This window comes from Ambystoma mexicanum, chromosome 3q (assembly GCF_040938575.1).
Source record: "Ambystoma mexicanum isolate Mex_15411 chromosome 3q, UKY_AmexF1_1, whole genome shotgun sequence".
In the NCBI taxonomy this organism is placed as follows: Eukaryota; Metazoa; Chordata; class Amphibia; order Caudata; family Ambystomatidae; genus Ambystoma; species Ambystoma mexicanum.
This window is the reverse complement of record NC_090926.1, coordinates 131,253,393-131,276,131: the sequence shown is the minus strand read 5'-3', so window position 1 is coordinate 131,276,131 and position 22,739 is coordinate 131,253,393. Positions and strand designations below refer to the sequence as shown.

Genomic DNA, 22,739 nt, shown 5'->3' with positions numbered 1-22,739 from the left:
CAAAAAGAGTCCAAGCCTACATGAGGCCTGGATGGGACTATTTTGTTACAGGGACTATTTTTTACTCGGGCGTGGCTCTAGGGAACTTCCTGGAACTACTTTGGAGGCTATTTAAACCACACCCGAACAGCAGCACATGCTTCGTGTTATTCTGCATCCAGCAGTGTGACACTCACCGTGCCTGCAGCCAGCATCCAGTCTTCTGCCACGCCCGCGTGCCTGCAGCTAGCATCCAGTCTTCTGCCACGCCCGCGTGCCTGCAGCTAGCATCCAGTCTTCTGCCACGCCCGCCTCGAATCCGGAGCTCCTAGAATAAAGAAGAAAAGGACAAGGTTAGGAAACGAACTTTTCAAATTCCTCACCTGATTCCGGAACCATTTCATCTCCGGACCTGGAAAGTACATCAGTCCTGCACGCGTCGCTTCGCCAGCTCCAGCACGGCGCCATACTCACCAGTTCTCACAGCATCTTTCGATCCGGCACTGTCTCCATCATTTCTTCACCGTAATCCGGCACCTAGGTGACACAAGAAATAACAAGGTGAGCAAAGGGAATCAACAAATACAACCTCTTACCACCATAGACTTACCTGATTTACCACCGGCGGTATTATTCCATAACTCTCCACATTTTCATATGCCGCATCTGTAAAGAGGGAGGAAAAACAACACGTTAACGCATGCAATAGTTACCGGACAGCGTTGGGTAACACAGACTCTTACCTGAACGCCAGCAGCAGCTACGAGACCTTCTCACGAACTCAGTTGCAACTTAAGGAAGGAAGGGGACAAGAGTGAACATCGGGCACATTGAACTCTTTGAACTTCAAACTTACCAATCCCGCCAGGGACTTCACAGTCAATACTCACCAGAACTCTCCCAACGCCTTCAAACCAGTGAAGTAACTGGTATCTACACGCCCCTGCAAGACACGCAGGATCGAGAGCTCATCTTTTACGAACATAAGGTGAGGTTTCTAAGGGGATATCAGAGGTGATTAGTGGGGGGAGAGCGAGAACAGTTGGGAGGCCATCACTAAAACCCACAGGTGGTTAATCCCCGTCTCCACTTGCAGGAAAATACTTCTTCGGGTCCAGCAGACAAGACTAGGTGGGCCAGTCCAGACAGTCATCTCTGCACTACGCATCACGTTGAAGGAGACCGCAGCTGTCCGGGTCTGATCGACACCCCTGTGGGGTCCAGGTGAGCGTAACACTTGCTGCCAAATAAATGAACGCCACCAAAGGGCATGTTCAGAAGACGGACTTGCACATCAGGAGCAAACCCAACTTCTGCAACCACGCAAACCTGCGTAGGCCAGTGCTTGCAGCCATGGCCGGCTGACAGTCTGCCATGTCCAAACCGACTGAAGGGATTCACACGACGCACAAGGGCTAGGAAGCCATCCCTTTCCTCCCCCTCGGGAATATGCTCAGCCACTAAGGAAGCACTGTTCCACAGTGTGTGTAAATCTTGCCAAGGCACATGTGGAGTTGACAGCTTTCAGTGCCATGCTCCCTGAAGAAAAGACCTTACAGGCCCATCCGTCGAAGCGCTGGTCCCTATCCGGAGGGATGGTAGGGTGCACCTGCTGCCTCGAGGTGGCCGTAGCTGCCTGAACCACCAAACTCTCAGGAGTGGGGTGAGTAGACAAATAGCTGGGGTCGCTAACAGATGGGCGGTACTTTTGACAAATTCTTATTGACCGCTGAAGTGAACCCAGGGCCTGCCAAGCCGGACACCCTTTTTTGCAATGTAAGATGGAAGGGCAATACCGGGTCGGGGGGGGGGGAACCTTGGTCCAAGATGTCAGTCTGGTCATCCTGATTAAAATCCTCAGGAGGACTGAGCCGCCTGTAGGAAGAGTTTGCATGAGCCCCTGGCTCAGGCCTACCAAACTCAACCTCCGCAGAAGTATCCATGCCACTGGAATCATGGAGGGACTGCCGCAACTCCAATGGATTGTCACCCAACAATCCCTGAGCCGCCTCCTGAGAAACAGGACCTTCAACGTCTGACCTTTCCTCCTTCAAAAATGTCAGGCAAAGGTCTTGAAAACCCAGCCACAGTGACAGAAGCGGGCATGGGGCCCAATACCGGCCTCCCAGACGTAGAGGAAGCTCCATGAAACTCCTCAGACACATTACACCCAAAAAGCGCTGAAGGCCTCAATGCTGATGGCGCCAACGGCTTCGAGAACAGAGGTAGAGACCTGCAAGGGCTTCGATGCCGGAATCTGCGCCGCGGGCGTCGACGCCACCACAGGCGTGGGCTGATTGGATGGTAAAGCATTGTCAGAGTCCGACTGGGCTGGCGCCAAATAAGTTGACTCCTGCATCGGTACCTCCACAGGCTGCAACGGTCTAGCAGGGGACGAGGACTGAGAACAGGACGCACGTCTCTTGCGACTGCTCTTGTCCACACGGGACCTCAAGGCCTCCCGGTGTGAGTCGCGGCACAAGCCCGAAGGCATGCGAGCTGCGGATCAAGAGCATTCTCTGCCGGCTTCGTGAGAAGGTGGGCGAGGAAAAGTGCCTTGCGACTGAAAAAAAAGAAATCGCCAAAATTTGTTCTTTAAAAGCTGCCAACTCCTCCGGAGTCGAGGACTTCATTGGACAGGCTACCTTACGCACAGCGCCATCCTCCGAAGAGGACGGGGAAGGCGACCAGGGCCGGCACTTCCGAGAGTGCCGTGAGGACGAGGAATGGCGGGAACCACTCCAGGACCGAGAATCTCGAGCTTCCTCCCGACGCGGAGAGTCACCCCGCGAGTCGTCGGTGGAAACCCTAGACTTTGATCCAGACTTACGGGACTTCGAGGGCTTACCTGCACGGAGCTTCCCCTTCCTTTCATGCAAGGCCTTGGCTGTGAGAGACTGGCATTTGGAGCAGTCATCGGTGTGCTGCGACTCACCCAGGCACCATAAGCAAATCCGGTGCGGGTCGGTCAACGACATCTTGGACTTGCAGTCCCGGCAAGTCTTGAACCCGGACCTTGGAGTTGGAGGGCGCAGTCGAAGAAATAGACATCATAAGAGATCAATGAATCCACGGGGCATGCTGAGTTTTACGAAGCTATACACATTTGCTGTCTGAAAAAACAGAACTGAGGCAACAGGCGCTGTGCATCATATATAACATCCAATGACGTCGACGGAGGCCCTCGCGGGACATCGGCTCGCCACAAGACGCCCTCTGCTGGAACGTTTACGACATGCACAGCTGTGGACATTACGTCATAGATGTGGAATACTTCAGAGGACACAATCCCTTCGAGGACACAACTTGTTATATTATTGGAGCACTTGCGCTATATGGCCTTTGATGCGAATATGTTACTAGTACATAAGATCTGTAATGTTAAGCCAATATTTTATGCAAGTTAAGGGTTTTGGCTAAAAAAAAAAAGGGAGTTGATGTGTTTATCAAGTAGGTTTTTCAGGAGTGGGTTATTACTTTAATAGTTATGACAGCTTTGAGTTCTGTAAAGGGGTTGAAATTTTTAATACAGTTGGACTGTTTAAATGTGTGTAGGGTTGCTAGATATCCATGAATTCTGAGATTATCGTTTCCTGGCAGATTGATGCATGGAACACTAACATGGTTGTTGGATATGGGCATGAAGAAATAGATAAAATGTGTGGGTAGAGGGGATGTGCATAGATTGTAGGTATGTGGGCACAAGGACGAATTAACCTGTTTGTGGGTGAGTATGAACAGATCAGATTGCTTTGGAACTAGGATCTTCTAAATGTATGCTATTCGAATTGAACATAGGATGCGCCAGTTTATAAAGCTTTCATTTTATATATAGTTGCGCAAAATGTTAGTCTATCAGGTCTCAGTCTGACAGATTATCTGGGATTGCCATTCATATTTGGTTGAGTAGTTGCTGTCTCATTGCACTATAGGTAATGTTAGTTCTAGTTAGGTTTCATGCCGAGCAAATGAACAAGCTTGATTCTGTATATAATGTCAAATATCTTGATGCATATGTTCTTTCCTGTGCTCTCCTTGTTTTATTTTTGGTTTATTCTTTCATTTTATCTCTTTTTGGTTTCAAGATAAACACTTATGATTTTATTTATTTTCCTAGAATGCGATTTATTTGGGTTGTTCCTTGGGTGCAACTCCATTAACTATCACTACTTGGCAAAGACGGAGGAAAGGAAAGTGGAGAAAGGCAGAAGGAAAGAAAAAGGGTGGGAGAGAAATAAAAAAAGCACGCTCTATGTTGAGAAAGACTGCCAATGGGTGCAGCTTGTCCAGCACGGAGTTTCGTTGGAAATAATGTCTGCAAATATAACATTTATGAACTGGAATGTTAAGGGTGTGAATAATCCTATTAAGCAGAGGGACGCATTATCAATGATAGGTAGGCAGAGACCAGATAAAGTATTTTTACAAGAGACCCATTTGAGAGGAGATCAAGTGGGATACATATTAAATGTTTGTATGCAAAAGAGTTTAAGTTACTTTGCAAGTAATTCCCGTGCAGTCTCTATGCTCTTTAGAAAAGGCTTGAGATATAGAACTGATAGTGTATGTGTATATCTGGAAGGGCGATATGTTGCACTAAAATTGCACATTGCGAATAGCTGCATGACAATTTTGAACATCTATGCACCCAATGTGAATCAGGATGTTTACCCCTTTTTTTTACGCTGGATGAAGTGCTCGACCAACTGGGTTGTACAGAAATCATATTTGGAGGAGACTTCAATACCACAATTAATATAAAAAATGATAAGACTACTCAAGCCAGGCTAATTCTTATGTTGAGTTGAAAGCAAGAAGAGGTCTTCAAAGATTAGATAAGTGGGATATCTGTTGAGATCTTAATGAAGGCAGAAAATACACTTCATTCATTGGCACATGGTAGGTCTTCATGTATTGATTGTTTCCTTGTCAGTCGGCGCTTATGGTGACATTTGTAATGCTTCAATTGGAGATGTTGCAATTGCTGATCATGCTCCCATTATGTTGATATTGCATGCAACTGCTTGTGGTTTGAGGTCTCGGAAACTGTGGCAGTTGAATATACAGTTGCTTTCAGATACAGAATTTGACAAGCATATAGAAATGGAAATATTGTTTATGAAGGATAATTTGCACTCTGGCTCGAAGTGATTTGGGATGCATTGAAGGCAACACTCTGTGGCAAAATTATCAGTTTTGCGTCATATCGGAAACATCAACAGGAAAAAGGTTATGGTTAAATTCGAGGAGTATAAGGCATGTGAAGTACGCTATTGTGACTGTCCCAGTAAGAATTTATTTGACTCGTGCAAAACAAGCCTTGGATTGTGAACTCCATCATAAGGCAGAGACAACTATTATATTCCAGGCAAGCTTTCTGGGGACGGGGTGAAAAGTCAGGGGCATTGCTAGCAAGTCGTATTCAGCAGAAAGAATAGGCAAGTACTTATTATTGTAGATAAGGGAGGGATGTTAATGAGAAAGAATGTAGACATTTGCAAGGAATCCAGGCAATATTATGCCTCTTTATACAAGAATGATGAGTTTCCGAGCTGAAAATCAATACTTTTCTCGATAGATTATAAATGCCAAGCATAAATGAACAAGAAAGATTGGTTCTAGATGCACCCATAACAATTGAGGAAATCGAAAGCTCAATCTATACATCAGCAACCGGTAAATGTCCTGGCCTTGATGGTTTGCCAATAAAGTTCAAGACCTTTAGCCCGGTCACCCTTCCTTGTAAAATTATATGCAACAATTCTGGATAATGAGGCGGTTGCTGAATCCATGCAGACTGCATTAATAACTTATTCCAAAACGTAAAAATCCTTCGCTATGTGAAAATGACCAGTCTACTTCACTTTTAAATGTGGATGTGAAGCTAGAAGATTAAATGGCCTGCTTCCAAAGTTAGTTCATAAAAATCAGACTGGTTGAGTGTGGAAGGAACAGTAGTGATAACTTGCGTGAGTTGCACAATGTCATTTACCTAAAAGAGAAACTCTGCTAAGGGGTATGCAGCAATAAATATAGATGCAGAAAAGGCAATTGATAAAGTAAGCTGGTTTGTGTTTATGTCAGGTTTTGCTTAAAATAAATTGTGGCCCGCTTTCTTTTAGACTTTTAAGAGCCTTATATGGAGCTGCAAAGGCAGCCGTAGCTATCAATGGCAGTCGTTCAGAGTGTTTACAAATCCTGAAGGGAACTAGGCAGGGTTGCCCTTTGTCCCTGCTATTGTTATATTTATTCATTGAGCCTCTCGTCATGCTTAGGAATCATCCAGACATAGTGGGTATTCCATTCCATCTGGGGACTGTCAAAAGTTCTTTTATATGCAGATGACCTCTTGGTCCTAATCTCAAACCCACAGCAATCATACCCGGAGCTTCTATCAACATTACAGGAATTCAGTAAATTCAAGTTAATGTTGCAAATTACTTTGATTTATCCAATTTCCATTTCATGTCATAGGGGGTTGTTTGGTGTGGGTCGGGAAATGTGGGCTGATTCGGGTTTAACGAATTGGGTATTCATGTAAATAGGGATATGGGGTCTCTGCTTGCATAGAATAGCCTCCTGAAAATTACAAAAGTAGATAGTCTCTGCTGTAGGTTGGAGAAGCTAAAATTGTCCCTATGGGGTAAAGTTAATGTAATGAAGATGTCCCTCCTTCCGAAATTTTCATATGTCATTAGCATGCTTCACCTACCTCTTTAAAATAACCCATTTAGTATCAAAGTCCTTGAAGAAGTTTGTGGTGGGGTTAAAACTGGCAAGAGTCCCAAAAGAGGTCCTCCATAAATCAGTGCAGCTGGGTGGCTTTGGTTACCCCAACATAAAACGTTACCACACTGCATTTACGCTATGCACATTGCACCATTGGTTGGCAACAGATCACATTAATTGTGCAGGTTGGACTAAAAATGAGAAGGAATCCATTTCACTTACCCCTCTGGATGTTCTTTTGTTCATGGATAAAAGGTTGCCAGTTGGTACAACTCTGCATGTTGTGAAGGAGTGGCATTCTCGGGATGAGAAATATTTAGTGTGCAGACTCAGTTTATGGAAGAACCAGGCTGTGAAACAGAATAACTGGTCATGGACATGGCAGAGAGCAGGTATCTGGAAAATTGGACAGGTTTATGATGGTCAGAATATGGTTGATTTTGAGTTCCTGCGCTTCAAATATAAGCTGAAAGCGACTGAAATTTGTTGCTCTAATGCTGGGCAGGAACTATGTGCTTTTTTCGCCATTGAATGCTAAAGTGCACGCTTCACTTGCAATTTTACTTCATTCAAAGACCATGCCTTTGCCTGCATCTAACTTGTATAAATCAGTTACACCTTCTGGATCTCAGTTAGCATCACAATATGGTAGAGGGAATTGGAATTTGGATCCGAGTTGCACATTGTCAGATATTGAATGGAACCACATATGTATAGGTCCAGTTAAATACAAAGTGGATTTAGATTGGAGGTATACACAAATAATTAACCAGTATCTATACTGGTCTCCGTGGAAGATGAGATAGAGCAATTTGTGTAATGTGAACATTTGTTGGAACTGTAATAGAGAGGTCGGCATCAAGCGCCATATGTTGTGGTTATGTGTTAAGATACAATTCTTCTGGGATGATTGATTGATATTTTATTTCTATCGCGCTCGTACATAACTGTTTGAGCGCGACAAGGCAAGGGAGGGGAGCAGGGGAGACCAAAACAGCGATCTTACTAGGCCCAGTGACATTGAGAACGTGCAAGTGCATGGGGGAGGGGGAAAAGTGCATGGAAGGGGGAGAAGTGGAAAGTGCAAAGCGGAGGAGAAACAGAAAACAATAAATAATAAAGGCAACAAACAGTGGTAATGCAGCCAGCAATTTGCAAGTGCTAGGTTGGTGTTTTGCAGAGAATGGAACTAGTTATGGATTTATCTATAACCAGAGATCCACTTGGTGTGCTAGATTTAATTCCGTTAAGCATTGGACAGTCTGCAAGCAAAAGGTACTGGGCACGTAGAGCCCTTGTTCTAGCTAAGAAGCGAATTCTGAAATTTTGGAAAAGTGACACTTCACCTGCCCCCAATATTGAGGATTGGTTGCAGAGTTTGTCACTTCAGTCTAGGCGAGAGAAAATAGCTTTTAACGCAAAGGACCAGCTTGACAAATTAGAGGCTCTGGGGTGCATTTCATGATCTTTATGCCTAGTTATTTATTCGCATTCTAGGGTTCTCTCGATTTTGTAATTTTACTTAATTTTGTTTCTTTCACTTTCTATTACTTTTACTGTTTTTGTTCACCTTGACTTCTGTCCTTCCGTTATTCTTTTAAACATTAGACTACTAGGTTGTATTTATTTGTATTTTAAAATATTTTATTGTTTATGTAAGGTACTAAATGAATAAATAAAATCTTGAAAAATAAAACTCAGGACTTTGGACTAGGTTGCTTACCTTATATTCCAATGATCTTCTGGAAGAGAAGGGTTTCCCTCCATCATGGAAGAACGCCATAGTTATGAGGCCATCAGTTTGAACCAGGAAATTACCAGCCAATCGCCCTCCTTGACATTGAAAGCAAGCTATTTATGAAACTATTGCTGAAGGACTTGGAAAAATGTGTTGAGAGAGCATATCCTCCCAAAGTTTGACAGGTTTCCACAAAGGGCTTTCAACAGCAGTGAATGGATTGGCTTTGGGAATTTTCAGCGAACAAGCAAGGGGAAATGGGGAGACTCCTTTATATGGAGCCTGGAGAGACGTCTCCAAGGCCTTTGTAAAAGTAAACGGAGACCATCTCTGGGAAAAACTACAATGGGGATACCGAAATACATCTTGGCCATGCTAGTGGACCTCCACAAAGACATCACCATAAAGTCAGATTGGATGAACAAGGCCACCTATCAGAATATATAAAAGGTAGAAAGGGGAGTAAGACAAGGCTTTATGGTGGCTCCCCTTTTATTCAATGTATACCTTTTATACCTGGGAGACATATGGGGAAGGGGAAGGGAATAAATAAATTACTGGCTAAAGTGTCATTGGCAAGCCCAAAAATTAATGATTGCAAAATCAGTTGGTTAGCCTACACAGACAACATCACCCTAGTGGACAAAACACCAGCAGGGCTGCAACATCTGTTAAATGCAGTGGGCAAATATGCAAAAGATAACTATCTTGCAATCAATCCAGCAAAATCCAAAATAATGATCTTCAAAACAGCAGGGAGAAAGATTCAAAACTTCCAATGGTCACTGGAGGGTCAGATAATCCCAAGAGTGGAGGCAGTAATCTGGGTTTCCGTGCTTATGCATTGCCAAATATTCCCCTCACAGATACAGACAGTAGAGCAAAAAATTCCGCATCTTTCAACTCAAATGAACAAACTACGGAACAAATAGTACATTCTCACCAATTCCACTCATTAAATGCTATACAGCCAAAGTGGTCACTGATCTTCTACGGATTAGAGGCAAAACCACTAGCATGGAACTCCAAATGCATAAATGATAAGGGCTAATTTTGAAGAGTATTCTCAGTCTCCCAAATAGTCTCTCAACATGTTTGAGGTATGAGCTTGGCTTAAAATCGAGATGCCATGCCGATTAGAAGTTGGTGTCTCTATTTCGCATGATTAATACATCTAAGGAGCACACACTGTATGGGGACATTAAAGATCACCTCAATCAACTAGGTTGGCAAACCTGAAATCCCTGGTACATGGGATTCTAATAGGAGCCAACACCGATTCTCAATCCCTTGAAATTCAAGAAGTCAATACAACGAGCAGACTGGATCACAATTATAGAAGCTATGCTTAAAGCTTCTTTGGGAACATCGCTCTCAATTCTGGAAAACAAAACTAGGCTTCTTGCCAAAATATCTAAGAATTTCCAGACAGGAGGGCAAGGCAGTTTCCTTAGATTTCGTTTGAATATAGTTCGCACAGGTGAGGTGGTTACTAAATGGGGGGAGGGAGTTGAAGCGCAGAAGCTGTGTGGCATTTGCAATGATTCCGTGAGACAGAAGATGGCTACTAATGAACTGCGAGGGAACTTGGGAAGTAAGAGTGAACCAGCTACGAAGACATGTGTATAGGGAACAAGGCCTATTGTTTGAAAAGTTTTGGGATAGACTGATTGCTGGTCATGAGACAGTCACATTAAAGGTGGTACAGGTTCTTCAAGTGTGTAACCCAATAGACAAAAATTGGTATGTTATTAGGAAACAGTTTATGTTAAATCATCAATTCGGAGATAGCATTGTTTCTTGCTGACTGTCAAATGTTAATGGTTTATCGTGACTAATTTTGGTTGTGCTTCAGTTCCCCCCAGCCCCTCCACTCCCCCCTCCCCCATCAATGTAATCTTGTTTTATTATTTTAATCAGCTAATCTCAGAGTGAAGCAGATCCTCTTCATGCTCAGATCCATACATTTGGATTCATACTGGTTAGGTTTGTGTCTCATTTTGCAGAAGGTTACCTGCAACAATCTTCAAGCACCCTAATTTCCATATATACAAATATTGGAGAATTGGAGTATGAATCACTGCAACTGGGAGGCATATTACTAACATTGTAACAGCCTAGGAACAAATAAACCATCAGTTTACAAAAAATCCTTGAACGTCTGCATATTTTTCTGTTCGTGAAAATGTGGTAACAAGTTGGTGATTTTGCATAGACCACAAATTAAAATGGACAAGCTTTGCTTGTCGAATTTGAGGTGACAAATCCCCTGAAGGGAGGTGAAAACATGCACTTATCAGTATTTTCTCCAATACACACTTTCAGGTGCCCCGCTTAAGAGCTGCATCAAACAAGCCTCCATTTAAAAGCAAACAAAAAGGTACTTTATTGCAGGTCATGACACGTAGTGGTGAAAAGTGATAGCAATGCAATGAAGCATAAAGATGAAAAGAAAATACAAGACACCTATCTTTATTACCAATGTGTCAAACTAAATAATAAAACGTTTTAGTAAAAACAAGTAAACAAGTGCTGTACATAGTTGCGTGGTCCAAATGTAGCGCTTTCGACCATATTTGCACATCTAACCAAACTGGGTTTGAAATTTCCAGCCAGCCATTCTACCAGTCCCTTGATGGCATCAGAAAGTTGTTTCACCATCACCATCAAGAAAGGAGTACAATAGCAAGGTTCAAACAAGCCTCTACCACATCCTACTTTCCAAGATGGCAGGCACTCCGGTTTCCTCATGTTCTAGATGGAGTGACCATTTCACAGTTCTGTTCAAAGAACACAAAGTGCTATGCAGTTAGGCCAAATATTACAAAGAAGCTTCATTTTAAAGAGTTGGCTAATGGTGTTGGTAACCTTGGCTATTCACTTTCATCATCCTCCTTGACATTACGCAAGCTGAAATAGACAAATGAAAATGTATATATCAGCAAGCGAAAGACTTTCACAAAACCGATTACTGCAGGTCAATTCTCTGTGCCCAATTGCAAACTTGAATTATAGTGGTAAACGTTCAAACTTCTAGTAGAACCATAGCATTTCAAACTATATGAAAAGTGAGAACAAAGCAGATGAAATGTGTCATCATTTGAGGACAAGGAAAAGGCGACTAGGGGCAGAACAACAAAAGCTAGCTGGACGAAGAAAAACAAAAAACAGATGGGCTATAATGGCTCGTTGCTTGGTCTCAGAACTGGAGTTGATGTGCACATCATGTTAGTAGTGGGTCATACAAAACAAGTGGTGGACCAGCTATAAACTTATTTTCAGCATACAGTTTGCACTGTAGGAGCCTTCTACCACCCCTCCCTATCTCCTCAACACCAAGCCCCACCCTATTGCCAATTCTCTGGCCCAGGATCAGCGGTCTCACCTATTCAGGTAAGAGTGAACATCCTTAAAGCCGTGGTATTGTGCCAGAGGGAAGAGGATGCCTGTAGCACAGCGGCCTTCTCGATGGCGGCAAAAACTGCAGTTACATATTCCACGGCAGGGTGGGCACTGCCAGTCCTGAGGAAAACCAATGAAAAACAAGTGTTTGGTTAATACAAGCAGAAAGAAAATATTTTCACTTTGGTAACATTTTTTTGTTTTGATCTAGTTTCCTGCAGACTTCTGTAGAAAGGTAGGGTCCTGAGAGGGGAAGGTGAATGGGGTCTTCAAGGCACACGCACCACTGCCATAGATGCACAGCAGCTACTGATTACAGACTGCCTGCAATGAAATCTAGATGAATGTGTGATATGGAAAGTGCCCCTCAAATTACTTTGCTTTACCCATTACACCAAAGGAAACTCATCCCAAAAAATGTGTTGATGCTGCTCTGCGTTCAGATTATGGTTTGCAAAATTATAGATCTTAAAGATTCTGCAGGTTTATTTTTTAAAAGAACCGAAATGTGTATTCTAGACACGAGAATCTTGAAAGTAGCATCACTGTAGAAATTGGTGGAACAGTTGACTTCTTAAAATAAATTTAAAAAGTACACAACATAACCAATTGTTGTTAGCTCATACTAAACTAGAGAGCGCCAACATGTTTTATGGGGCATAGTTTGTGGTAAGCATTAGGTTAAGCAACCTCAATTAAGTCCGATCCGATGTGGGGGGATTGAAAATTAGAATCAGGGGAAGGCGGCAGAAATAGTTTTTTCTGTTACAAAAAGGAGCACTATGCATCTAAGGAAAATATGCCAATATAGGCAACTAGAGCATTCTAACATGAAGCATGACAAGCAGAGAATTTGGTGAAAGGCAGAACAGTTTGTATTCATTTGAGTGGAATAGTTGGCCTTCAAAACTGCAGAGACCCTTATATGGTATAGGCAGAGTTTTTCACTAAAAGTAGATTTACAAAGACAGCGTAGTAATCAATTTAGCAAAACTTGCTTAGATGCTTCACTGGTTAAGGTCAACAAATAAATGAAATTAAGTGATACCATTGTCTTGCTGACAAACTGACGAGCGATTGTAAATTTGGCTTTGCGCAAGTCCTGCAGGTTGGGCTAATGGGATAGCAGTCGAGGCCATTCTGCTTGGTTTGACTTGTAGAAAGGCTACAATAAATCTTAAATTACAGATGTGCAAGCGGAGAGAATCAGAAGTACAGTAGATTGTTGTTTCCTACATAAATTCAAAGTATGGTAAAACAGTGAAAGATTTTAATTTGCTGGCTAGCCAATCAAAACCTTTATTTGTGACGTAATTTGACATTTAAACATTTATAAATCAATGCATATCAAATTAAATTGATTTTTGGGCCCCTGTTATAGAGAGTCGATCAACATGACAAGATCAGTTTTATAAACCTCAGATATCATTGAAAGATAATTTATTCACATTCAACAATATATTTTACATACCCATCAGTAGTAGGTTCATGGAAACTATTGTAGCACCCAATGTAGCTAACGTTTATGTTGAAGATTTGGAAAGTAATTTATTCAGAAAATATCTTGCTCAATCTAAATAGAGATTTTGAAGAGTAAGAATCAACATGACTAAAGAGTAATGTTACCATTTAAAGCCTGTCATAATAAAAATAATAAAATGCTAGTGTTTTCTGAGTGGCAAGAGACCACTGGCTAAACCCCAGTTTGCCTACCGAGCTCGAGAACCTAGTTGAGAAGCAATAGCAGCAAAATATCAGGGGATTTCCACCAATACCATTACGAGGATGTGGGGACAGTGTTCCTGTGCAGCTTGCCCTTATGCCACAAAAAACAGGTGGACCTTGGCCAGAAACCACCATGGAGGCAGATTAGTCCGACAACTGTAATACTACATGTTCAATCTATGCCATCATGTACCCATGCAATAAAACCTATAGTGCAAATTAAGCTAAAAGTGAAGTTATGCATACTGCAACAGCGTGGCTGTTTACATAATTTAAACATGCAATCACATTTAGTACATTTTATTATCCAGATTTCAAACGGATCATTCTTAAAATAAATTTATTGCAGAGTACATGGAAGAAAGTTGTTGCAAACTGAACAAAGACTGATTGGAGGAGCCCAGACATTACAGGGCTTAATGATAGACTAGTATAGAGATGGTTTGTTTGGTAGCTTTTTACTAGGGGAATCTGGGCATGAGGTACAACTGGCACAATATGTTGATCTGGACATGCGGCTAGCAATGGTATGCTTTAGAGGGACGCACGTTATTGCATACACACGTAGTGTTGAGCTACATTTGCTTAATTCAGTATGGAAGACTTGTGCTGCACGTGCAATGAAAGTCCTCCCTCATAAGAAAAGGCTCTGGTCAACATTATGGCCCCATGCCAACAAGAGAGCCAATAAGAAAAGGAGAGATTGGGTGAATAAAACGTTACTCACTGTAGTGATTGAAGCACTTCTAATCCATAGTCCTCCATACTGCATGGGAATCCATGCATAGGGACAGGACTGAAATCATTTTGCCTTGCAAAAACACACTTAACCTTTTTTAAATTTAGAGCATGTGGAGGTACAGGCATAACACCCAGCCAGCCAGCCAGCCAGCCAGCCAGCCAGCCAGCCAGCCAGCCAGCCAGCCAGCCAGCCAGCCAGCCAGCCAGCCCGCCCACTGGCACTTCATGCCAGTCCCCTTTGTGTAAGACGCAAGACAGTTCAGTCCATCAGCTTTTTAATATGGGAGCGATGCGTGGTGGGATGTATGGAGCAAAGTGGATTAGGTGTACTTTAGAGACTAACTTTATTACCATGTCCCGTCCCCTTTACTCCATACTCCATGGGCGATTTCAACACCCCATACCTTGTTACAAATTATTTGTGAACAGGTTTTTCAGTACTGCCTGTCCCATAATCACATCTGTTCTAGCAATGGTGTCTCGAGTTTATAGAAGCCAGAGTGAGTCGCCAGGTCACTGCCTTCCTTAGGATGTTACACAGTGCTAGCTGCTGAAAGGCTACTGATGTGGCCCTAGCCCAGACAGCATGCACATGCTTACCTGACGGTGGCGGTTTGCCTTGCAGTTTGTACAATTCTTTGGAAGCCTGTGTACCCCGGAAAGAGCATCAGACCTCTAAAGTTCTACCTGGAGAGGACCAAAAATGTTCAATGCTAAAACGTTGTCAACCTCAACAGTGGGGTCTCAATAGAAAGTGGCAAATACCATTTCCTGGTTGATATGGAAGGCTGAAAGAATCTTCAGCAAGAATCCAAGTTGTGTTCTCAGGACCACCTTGTCTTTCTGCAACACTGTATAAGGCTCTGTAGCAGGAAACACTAATTTCACCAACGCAACGTGCAGAGGTTAAAGCAACTAAAAGTGCAGTCTACCACGTGACCAACTTATTGTCTGCGGCGGTCACTGGCTCAAAAGGTTTATGGGCAATCACAGCCAGAACTATATTAAGGTCTGGTTTATTCCTTCTGTGCTCTCAGAATTCTGTAAATTCAGGAGAGAAAGCCCAAGAGGTCCCACAGTTAACTCCTAAGGAACCAGACTGAGGACTAGGTTGTCTGGGGCTTGGTGAATCACGGATCCTTCCTGTTTTAACAGGTGAAGTTGCTTTGTCTGCAACTGAATGGGCATTTACTGAGACAGGTGTAGGTAGTCTGAGAACCACACACACTGGTGGGCCAGTGAGGGGTTTTTTCATCCTGCAGGCCACCGAATAGCTGTGCTTGCGAATGACCATCTGCAGGAGAGGGGGTTGGGTGGAGGGCATGCATAGCAGCAAAGATCGTTCCAAGAGATCTGAACTGCATCTCAGAGATCCTGCATGGACCGGCCCAAGAGAGGACATTTGGAGTTCCCTTCCTTGGCAAGTGGATCCACCTCTGGTTGCCCCAGGTGTTGCATACCATGTTCAGGGCTACCCGATTCAGCTCCCACTTGCAAGGGGTGGTTCCGTCAGCTCAATCTGTCCGCTACCATATTGTCCTCTTCTGTAAGTGAATGGCTCTGAGACGTATACCCTGACTATGCCCAATTGCATGTCTCCACTGCTAGCTTGCATGGAGCTTGAGAGCTTGTTCCTCCCTGCGTGTTGATCTAGAACATTCCGTCTATTCTGATTGTACATCCTGTTCCATATCATGAGCTGGAAAGATTTTAGCGCTATGCCCAAAAGTTGTAGATAGTTTCGTCTCACCATACACAGGAGATGGTCCCAAACAGATTTCAGGGTGGTTCCCCAGCCGTCCATGGAAGAGTTAATCACCACTTAATCAAGGGCTTGGCAAAAAGGCGCTCTCCTCATTACATTGATCTCGTTTCTCCAGGATTGGCTCTTTCATAGATTCACGTGTGATTTGAATAGTCCCCTCCACAGGCTGCCATTTTTGGCCATATTGCCCCACAGCCAATAGACCGGCCTCATTTAGCCCCACCCCTGGCAGCAATCCTCAGATTTCCTTTTACCGCACATTGTGGAGAGTCCCTGAAAACCGTACAATCATTTGACTTTTGTCTACATCATTTGGTACTGGATTGTTCCTTCACCTGCTGGTGTGGAATTCGTCCATTTTGTCACCCCCAGGGTCGCTATCTGGCTTCTTACATGGAGGAAAAGCCTGTTCAAAGCCCACTTACGATAATGTGAACGAATCAGACAGCATATAGTTAAAGATCTGCCAGAGGCAGGTATCAAACTAGACTGACATCTTTTTTGGGCACAGGCAAAAAAGGTTGGAACGGAAGTCAAGTTATCTTTTCTATTCTTTTAAACTGAACACATTGAATTGAAATTGATCATATGTTTTGTGACAACAAAGCCCAGTCCCTTATTCAGAATGGATTTTCACCAATTTCTATGCAAAATCCTTTGAAAGATTTTTTTTTTCAGGACAATCACGAGTTTTAGACAATCCAACAGGACTTCGCAATCCTAAGTTTTACCCTCCTTTTCACAGCTTCTCTGCAGAATCTAGTATTTGAGAAAAAGTTCAAAGAGATCAAGTCTTTGGATAAGAGAATGATTTATGCATGCCAACCTGACCAATCAGGAGTAGATTCAGAATCTAGGCAATATCCCAGTCTTATATAGGCTGACAAAGGTGGAGGAATTGTGTTATGGGATGTAGAGGCAGGAACAAGTTACTTACCTATAACTGTTGTTCTCCAGCATGGGTCTGGCATGGATTCACATGCTCATGAATATTCCCCGTCGTCAGGCTGGGAATCCTCGGTAAAGAAAAAACCAGTATCAGTTTCGTTTCTGATCTGTCTTTCGTAGTAATAACCAATCACTGGTCTCTGCGTCATACTGACCACAGCCAATGACTGCCCTCTACCTAAGCCCCGCCTCTGGCAGCCATCTTCAGATTTGGAAGCACGTGAAGTGGCAGTATGACCAAGTGAAGAGCCGCAGAGGGGTAGGCGGGAGGGTTCGCATGTGAATCCATGCCAGACCCATGCTGGAGAACAACAGTTACAGGTAAGTAACTTGTTCCTTCTCCAGCATGGGGTCTGGCATGGATTCACATGCTCATGAATAAAGAATACATAGCAGTACACACATGCACAACCACGGGAGGTGGCAAAGGCTCAACATTAAGCATTACATCAAACTCAACATTAAGCATCTTACCTCCTCACCAGGCTCACCTCAGGCAAACAGGTTGCGCAGCACTGCTTGGCCGACCCTGGACTCCTCCCTGGAATCCCGATCGACGCAGTAGAATTTCGTGAAGGTGTGCGTCGACCTCCACGTAGCAGCCCTGCATATGTCCAGCAGGGGCACACCAGAAAGGAACGCCGTGGTAGCTGCGATCGCTCTGGTGGAATGGTCTCTCGGACGGCCAGGCAGCGGTCGGTTTGCCAACCGATGACAGTACATGATACAGCCGGAGAGCCATCTGGAAATGGAAGCCTTCGAGAGTGCCTTCCCCTGATTGACAGGTCCAAAATTCACAAAGAGTTGTGACGTCTTCCGAAAACACTTCGTGCGGTCCACGTAGAACTTCAGCGCTCTAGCCACATCCAGCGAGTTCAAAGTCCTCTCAGCCGGCGACGAAGGCGACGGGAAGAACACAGGCAACACCAAGGGTTCGTTGAGGTGGAAGTCCGACGGCACCTTGGGCCTGAAGGAGGGGTGCGTCCTGAGCACTACCCTCGTGTCGTGAAAAGTCAAGTACGGGGCCTTGCAGGAAAGGGCCTGGATCTCTCCTACTCGTCGTGCGGAGGTGATGGCCACAAGAAACGCTGTTTTCCACGACAGAAACTTCAACGGGGCCGAGTGCAGAGGCTCGAACAGAGGTCCCATGAGCTTGGTCAGCACCACGTTGAGCTCCCACGCCGGGGCCGGAGCCTTCACCGGCGGGAACGATCTGAACAGTCCCTTCATGAACTCTTTCACCAGACAATGAGACCACAAGGACGTCCGCCCCGTGGTTCTGGTGTATCGGGAGATCGCAGCAAGATGAATCTTGATGGACGCGTGTGCCAGTCCAGCTTTGGCCAGCGTCAGCAGGTACGGCAGTACTTGGGGAGCCGTAATCCGTAGAGGGTTAATCTTCTGTGCGTGGCACCAGACAGAGAACCTCTTCCATTTGTGTCCGTAGCATTTAAGAGTCGAGGACGCCCTGGCCTTTGCAAGAACCTCTCTGCAGTCGGCTGGTATGTCGTATCCTTCAAACTCTAGCGCTGCAGGAGCCAGGCCTGCAAGTTCAGCGATTTCGGGTCGTGGTGGAGGATGGCGCCTCCTTCCCTGGAGAGTAGATCCGCGTCCACCGGCAGCTTGATTGACGGGGACGCTGACAAGTCCAGAAGGTCCGGGAACCATATCTGCCTCGGCCACGCAGGTGCGACGAGGATCATCCTGCACCGTGACCTCTTGAGCTGGTTGATGAGTCGAATTAGCAGTGGCAATGGAGGGAACGCGTAAAGGAACAGGCCCTCCCAGGGGAACGAGAAAGCATCGCCCATGCTCCTCGCCTGGGGAAACCTGCTGGCGAACCTCCGGCACTTGGAGTTCGTCGCCGTCGCGAACAGGTCAATCTGGGGTGTGCCCCACCGTCGGAAGAGGCGATCCACTAGATCCTGCCGTAGCTCCCACTCGTGGCACGAGCGCAGCTCCCTGCTGAGTGAGTCGGCAATGGTGTTTTTTATCCCTGCCAGATGAAACGGCACCCGAAACATCCTTTGGGCGACGGCCCAATGCCACAGGTCCTGCGCCTCCTTGGACAGTGCTGGGGACCTGGTTCCGCCCTGTTTCCTGATGTAAAACATGGTGGTGGTGTTGTCGGTGAAGATCCTCACCACCTTGCCCTTGAGGGATGGAAGGAAGGACCTGAGGGCCCAAAACACTGCACGGAGCTCTAGGACATTGATATGTAGTGATTTCTCCGTCGGGAGCCAAAGGCCTCTTGCGTGCAGATTTTCGGTGTGCGCTCCCCACCCTTCCAGGGAGGCATCCGTGGTCACTGTCTCCTGGTGGGCTGGGGTCTGGAAGTCCATGCCCGCCGTCAGATGCGCGCGGGTGCCCCACCACCGGATCGCTCGTCGGAAACTCTCGTCGAGTGTGATCCTTTCCTCGAAGCTGCCCGTCGTTTGGATCCAGCGCGTGTCCAGGAACTCCTGCAACGGGCGCATCCGGAGCCTGCACAGGGGGATGAGGTAGATGCAGGAAGACATCATTCCGAGGAGGGACTTGATGGACCTCACCTTGGCCGCGTCGGCCACCAACATCCGTTGTACCTTGCCCAGGATGGCCCTGGTCCTCTCCTCCGACGGGGAGGCCAGAAGGGACACTGTCGAGCCTCGCTCCCAGAAACAGTGCGCCTTGCGCGGGTACCAGGTGGGATTTGGCGTAGTTCACAGAGAATCCCAGGTCCGTGAGAAGCTGGACGGTCCTTGCCGTGTGGTCCACGGCGAGCTCCCTCGTCTTGGCTCGGATGAGCCAGTCGTCCAGGTAGGGGTAGACGTGGATCCCCTCTCGGCGCAGCTGCACCGCCACCGGTGCAAGGCACTTGGTGAAAACCCTGGGTGCCGACCGTAGTCCGAAGGGGAGGGCTTTGAACTGGTAGTGACGCCCTTGGACCACAAACCTGAGAAATTTTCGGTGCCCCCTTAGGATGGGAATGTGGAAGTAGGCATCCTCCAAATCCAACGACGACAGGAAGTCTCCTTCCTCCAGCTGACCCAGGACGTGCTGGAGGGTGACCATCTGGAACTTCTGAGCCTTGATGAACTTGTTCAGACGTCGCAGGTCTAGGATGGGGTGCCATCCTCCCGTCTTCTTCTTCACGAGGAAGTATCTCGAGTAAACTCCGGAGCCCCGAAGTCTTTGGAACGAGTTCGATGGCGCCCTTCCTGAGCATCGCCTTTACCTCCCGGAGAAGCTGCGGGACGTGAAGCTCTTTCCTGGCCACGGGGGGGACGCGCGGGCACCTTCTTTGAAACTCGAGCGCGTGGCCCCGGGCTAAGGCGTCCAACACCCAACGGTCGGTGGAGATGGACTCCCACACGCTGACGAAGCTCGCCAGCCGGCCTCCCACCGGGGTGCTTCGGTGGGGGCCCGACCCCACGGTCGGTTCAATCCTGTTTCGACGAGGCTTTGCCGCCTTGACGACAACGGCGGGGTCCGCCCGACTTGCCTCGTCCCCTATAGGCCTCCTGAGACGACGAGCGGGCCGCTTGGCGGTAGGTGGAGAAACCGCCGCCGGAGCCTTTGGAGGCACCCTTGCCTCCGCTGCTCCGAAAGGGCGGCCGTCGTTGTTGAAGAACCCCAAGGGCCCGGGCCGTCTCCGTGTCCGCTTTAATGGCCTGAAGGGAATCGTCCACTGTTTTCCCAAACAGGTTGTTCCCATCGAACGGCATGTCCAGGACTCTGGTCTGTACGTCTTGACGGAAGTCCGTAGCCTTGAGCCATCCACGCCGCCTAAGGCACACGCCGTTGCCCAACTGGCGAAATCCCGTATCGGCGATGTCCGTCGCAATAGTGATGGCGTGGTCCGACGCCACCTCACCTTCCTGTAGGATCTCCAGGGCGTCCGCCCTCTTGTCGTCCGGTAGGAAGTCCAGCAGGGGAGCCAGTTTGTACCATAGCTCCCTGTCGTAGCGGGCCACGATAGCCAAGGCGTTGGCCGCCTTAATCGTCGTCGCTGCAGACGAGATGACCCTGGGTCCCATAGAGTCCAATTTCTTTCCCTCGCCGAGGGAGTCCGGGGTAGGCTGCGCCCAGAGGCACAGGGGGGCCGCGTCTGGGACCCGGTACTTTTCGTACCGGTCTCTTCTAGCTGGCGTCGTGGAAGGGTTCTTGAGGAGTCGTCCAGTAGAGGCACCGCAAGGACCGTCTTCCTCTTGGCCTCGCGCCGTTGAATCCTTCCTTTTTCTTCTCCTCAGGGCAGAGTTGGAAAAGTTCGGATGCCCTGGCGATCATGGAGTGGACGATCCAATCTCGTCGGGCGGAGAAGCCCTGGTGGGAGGTGACGACGGAAGATCCTCGTCGTAGACCTCGTCGTCCGTACCCGTCGCGGCCGTGTCAGTCCCCGTATCATCCCCTCGAGTCCTGGACGGGGAGGAGGGCTGGACGGGGCGCGACGGCTGAAAAGGAGGTGGAGGATGAATCCTTCTTTTCTTGGGAGGAGGAACGCCAGAAGGTCCCGGTTCTCGGTCCCCCGACGGGAGTGGTTCCTCCGCTGGCAACGGTAGTCTCGTCCTTATCTCCGAGCAGAAGGACTGTATAGCCAACAAAATGGCCGCCGAGTTGTCTTGCGGCGCCGGCAGAGGGGAATCCGACGGGCGATCAGGGGCCCCGTCGGCGCCCTCGACGATGTCGTCGTCACCCGCGTCGGGGTCCATCCCGACGGGCCGGTCTTCTTCCACGCCGAGGCCGTGGCTTAAGACCTCGATCAGCTCTTCCTCCGAGGTTGAAGCCGAGTCTACGACGACACCCTGCCCCCCCCCTTTTTATTCTCCGCCGTAGATTTCACGGGGGTCCTATCGATGGGCATAAAAGAGGACTCCCTCCGAGGTGGCAGGGAGTCTGAGCCCCGAGGTCGCCACCACTGGCGTAGCCTCCACAGTCTGAGCCAGGGCCGCCGCGACAGTCTCGATACAGGCCTTGGCCGGATGGATTAAGGCCTTCACCACCTTAGGTGCGCTCACCGCCTTATCCTTGAGGGAGGGGACACTGCCTCGCTCCCCCTCCGATGGGGCCTTTGAGCTCGACCGGGGCCTCTCCAGGAGCTTCGCCGGGTGCTCGGCCTTCCTTACCCGACCCAGAGCGTTGGCTCGTGGTTGATAGTACCGGGGAGGGTGCGCCCTGCCTGGCGCCCGTAGAGCCCGACCGTTCGGCGCTCCCGGTGCCAGCGGACTCGCGGTGCTTGGCCTTGTGTTGGACCCCCGTCGCCAGGGCGTCCTCAAAGGTCTTAGAAGACCGCTCAGATTTCTTCCTCTTCTTCTCGCCGGACGGGCTCTTCCCTTCCAGCCAGTTGGCGAGACGTTGATGGCGGTCCTTCATGGTCCGCTCCGACATGTTGCCGCAAAACGCACAGTCCTTCTCCACGTGCGTCTTGTCCTCATGTAAGCAGTAGAGACAAAAGGAGTGTTCGTCCTCCTTAAAGACGTTCTGCAGCTGGCATCCAGGGCAGACCCTGAACAGCTTTCCGGGCGTCGAGCTTCCCTTCTCCTGGGCCATGTCCGGGACGGGCCTGAGAAAACTTCTGGAGTCCTCCAAAAGCGTAGCTCTACGAAATCTTCACCCTTGACGGGCGCAGACGAATCTGACACGGGTCCCCGTTGGAGTCGGTGGAGCTTGAGGCTCTTTTGACCGAAAAAAACAGTTTTTGAGAAAAACGTGAAAAAATAGCACTAACGCTCGAGA

The 22,739-nt window shown here is 47.3% G+C and overlaps 1 protein-coding gene across 2 annotated transcripts in view; it reads right to left on the bottom strand.

Moving 5' to 3' along the window:
- Window positions 1-10,902: 10,902 nt before the first annotated feature.
- Window positions 10,903-22,739, bottom strand: part of LOC138582215 (cell division cycle-associated protein 7-like) — a 263,872-nt gene continuing 252,035 nt past the window's right edge. For both annotated transcript variants that reach the window (XM_069653311.1, XM_069653312.1), the window contains exons 8-9: window positions 11,832-11,968; window positions 10,903-11,356 (exon numbers count right to left, since the gene is read on the bottom strand). In XM_069653311.1, coding sequence (XP_069509412.1) covers window positions 11,320-11,356; window positions 11,832-11,968 — 174 coding nt within the window. In that variant the 3' untranslated portion in view covers window positions 10,903-11,319. The remainder of the gene's footprint in view (window positions 11,357-11,831; window positions 11,969-22,739) is intronic.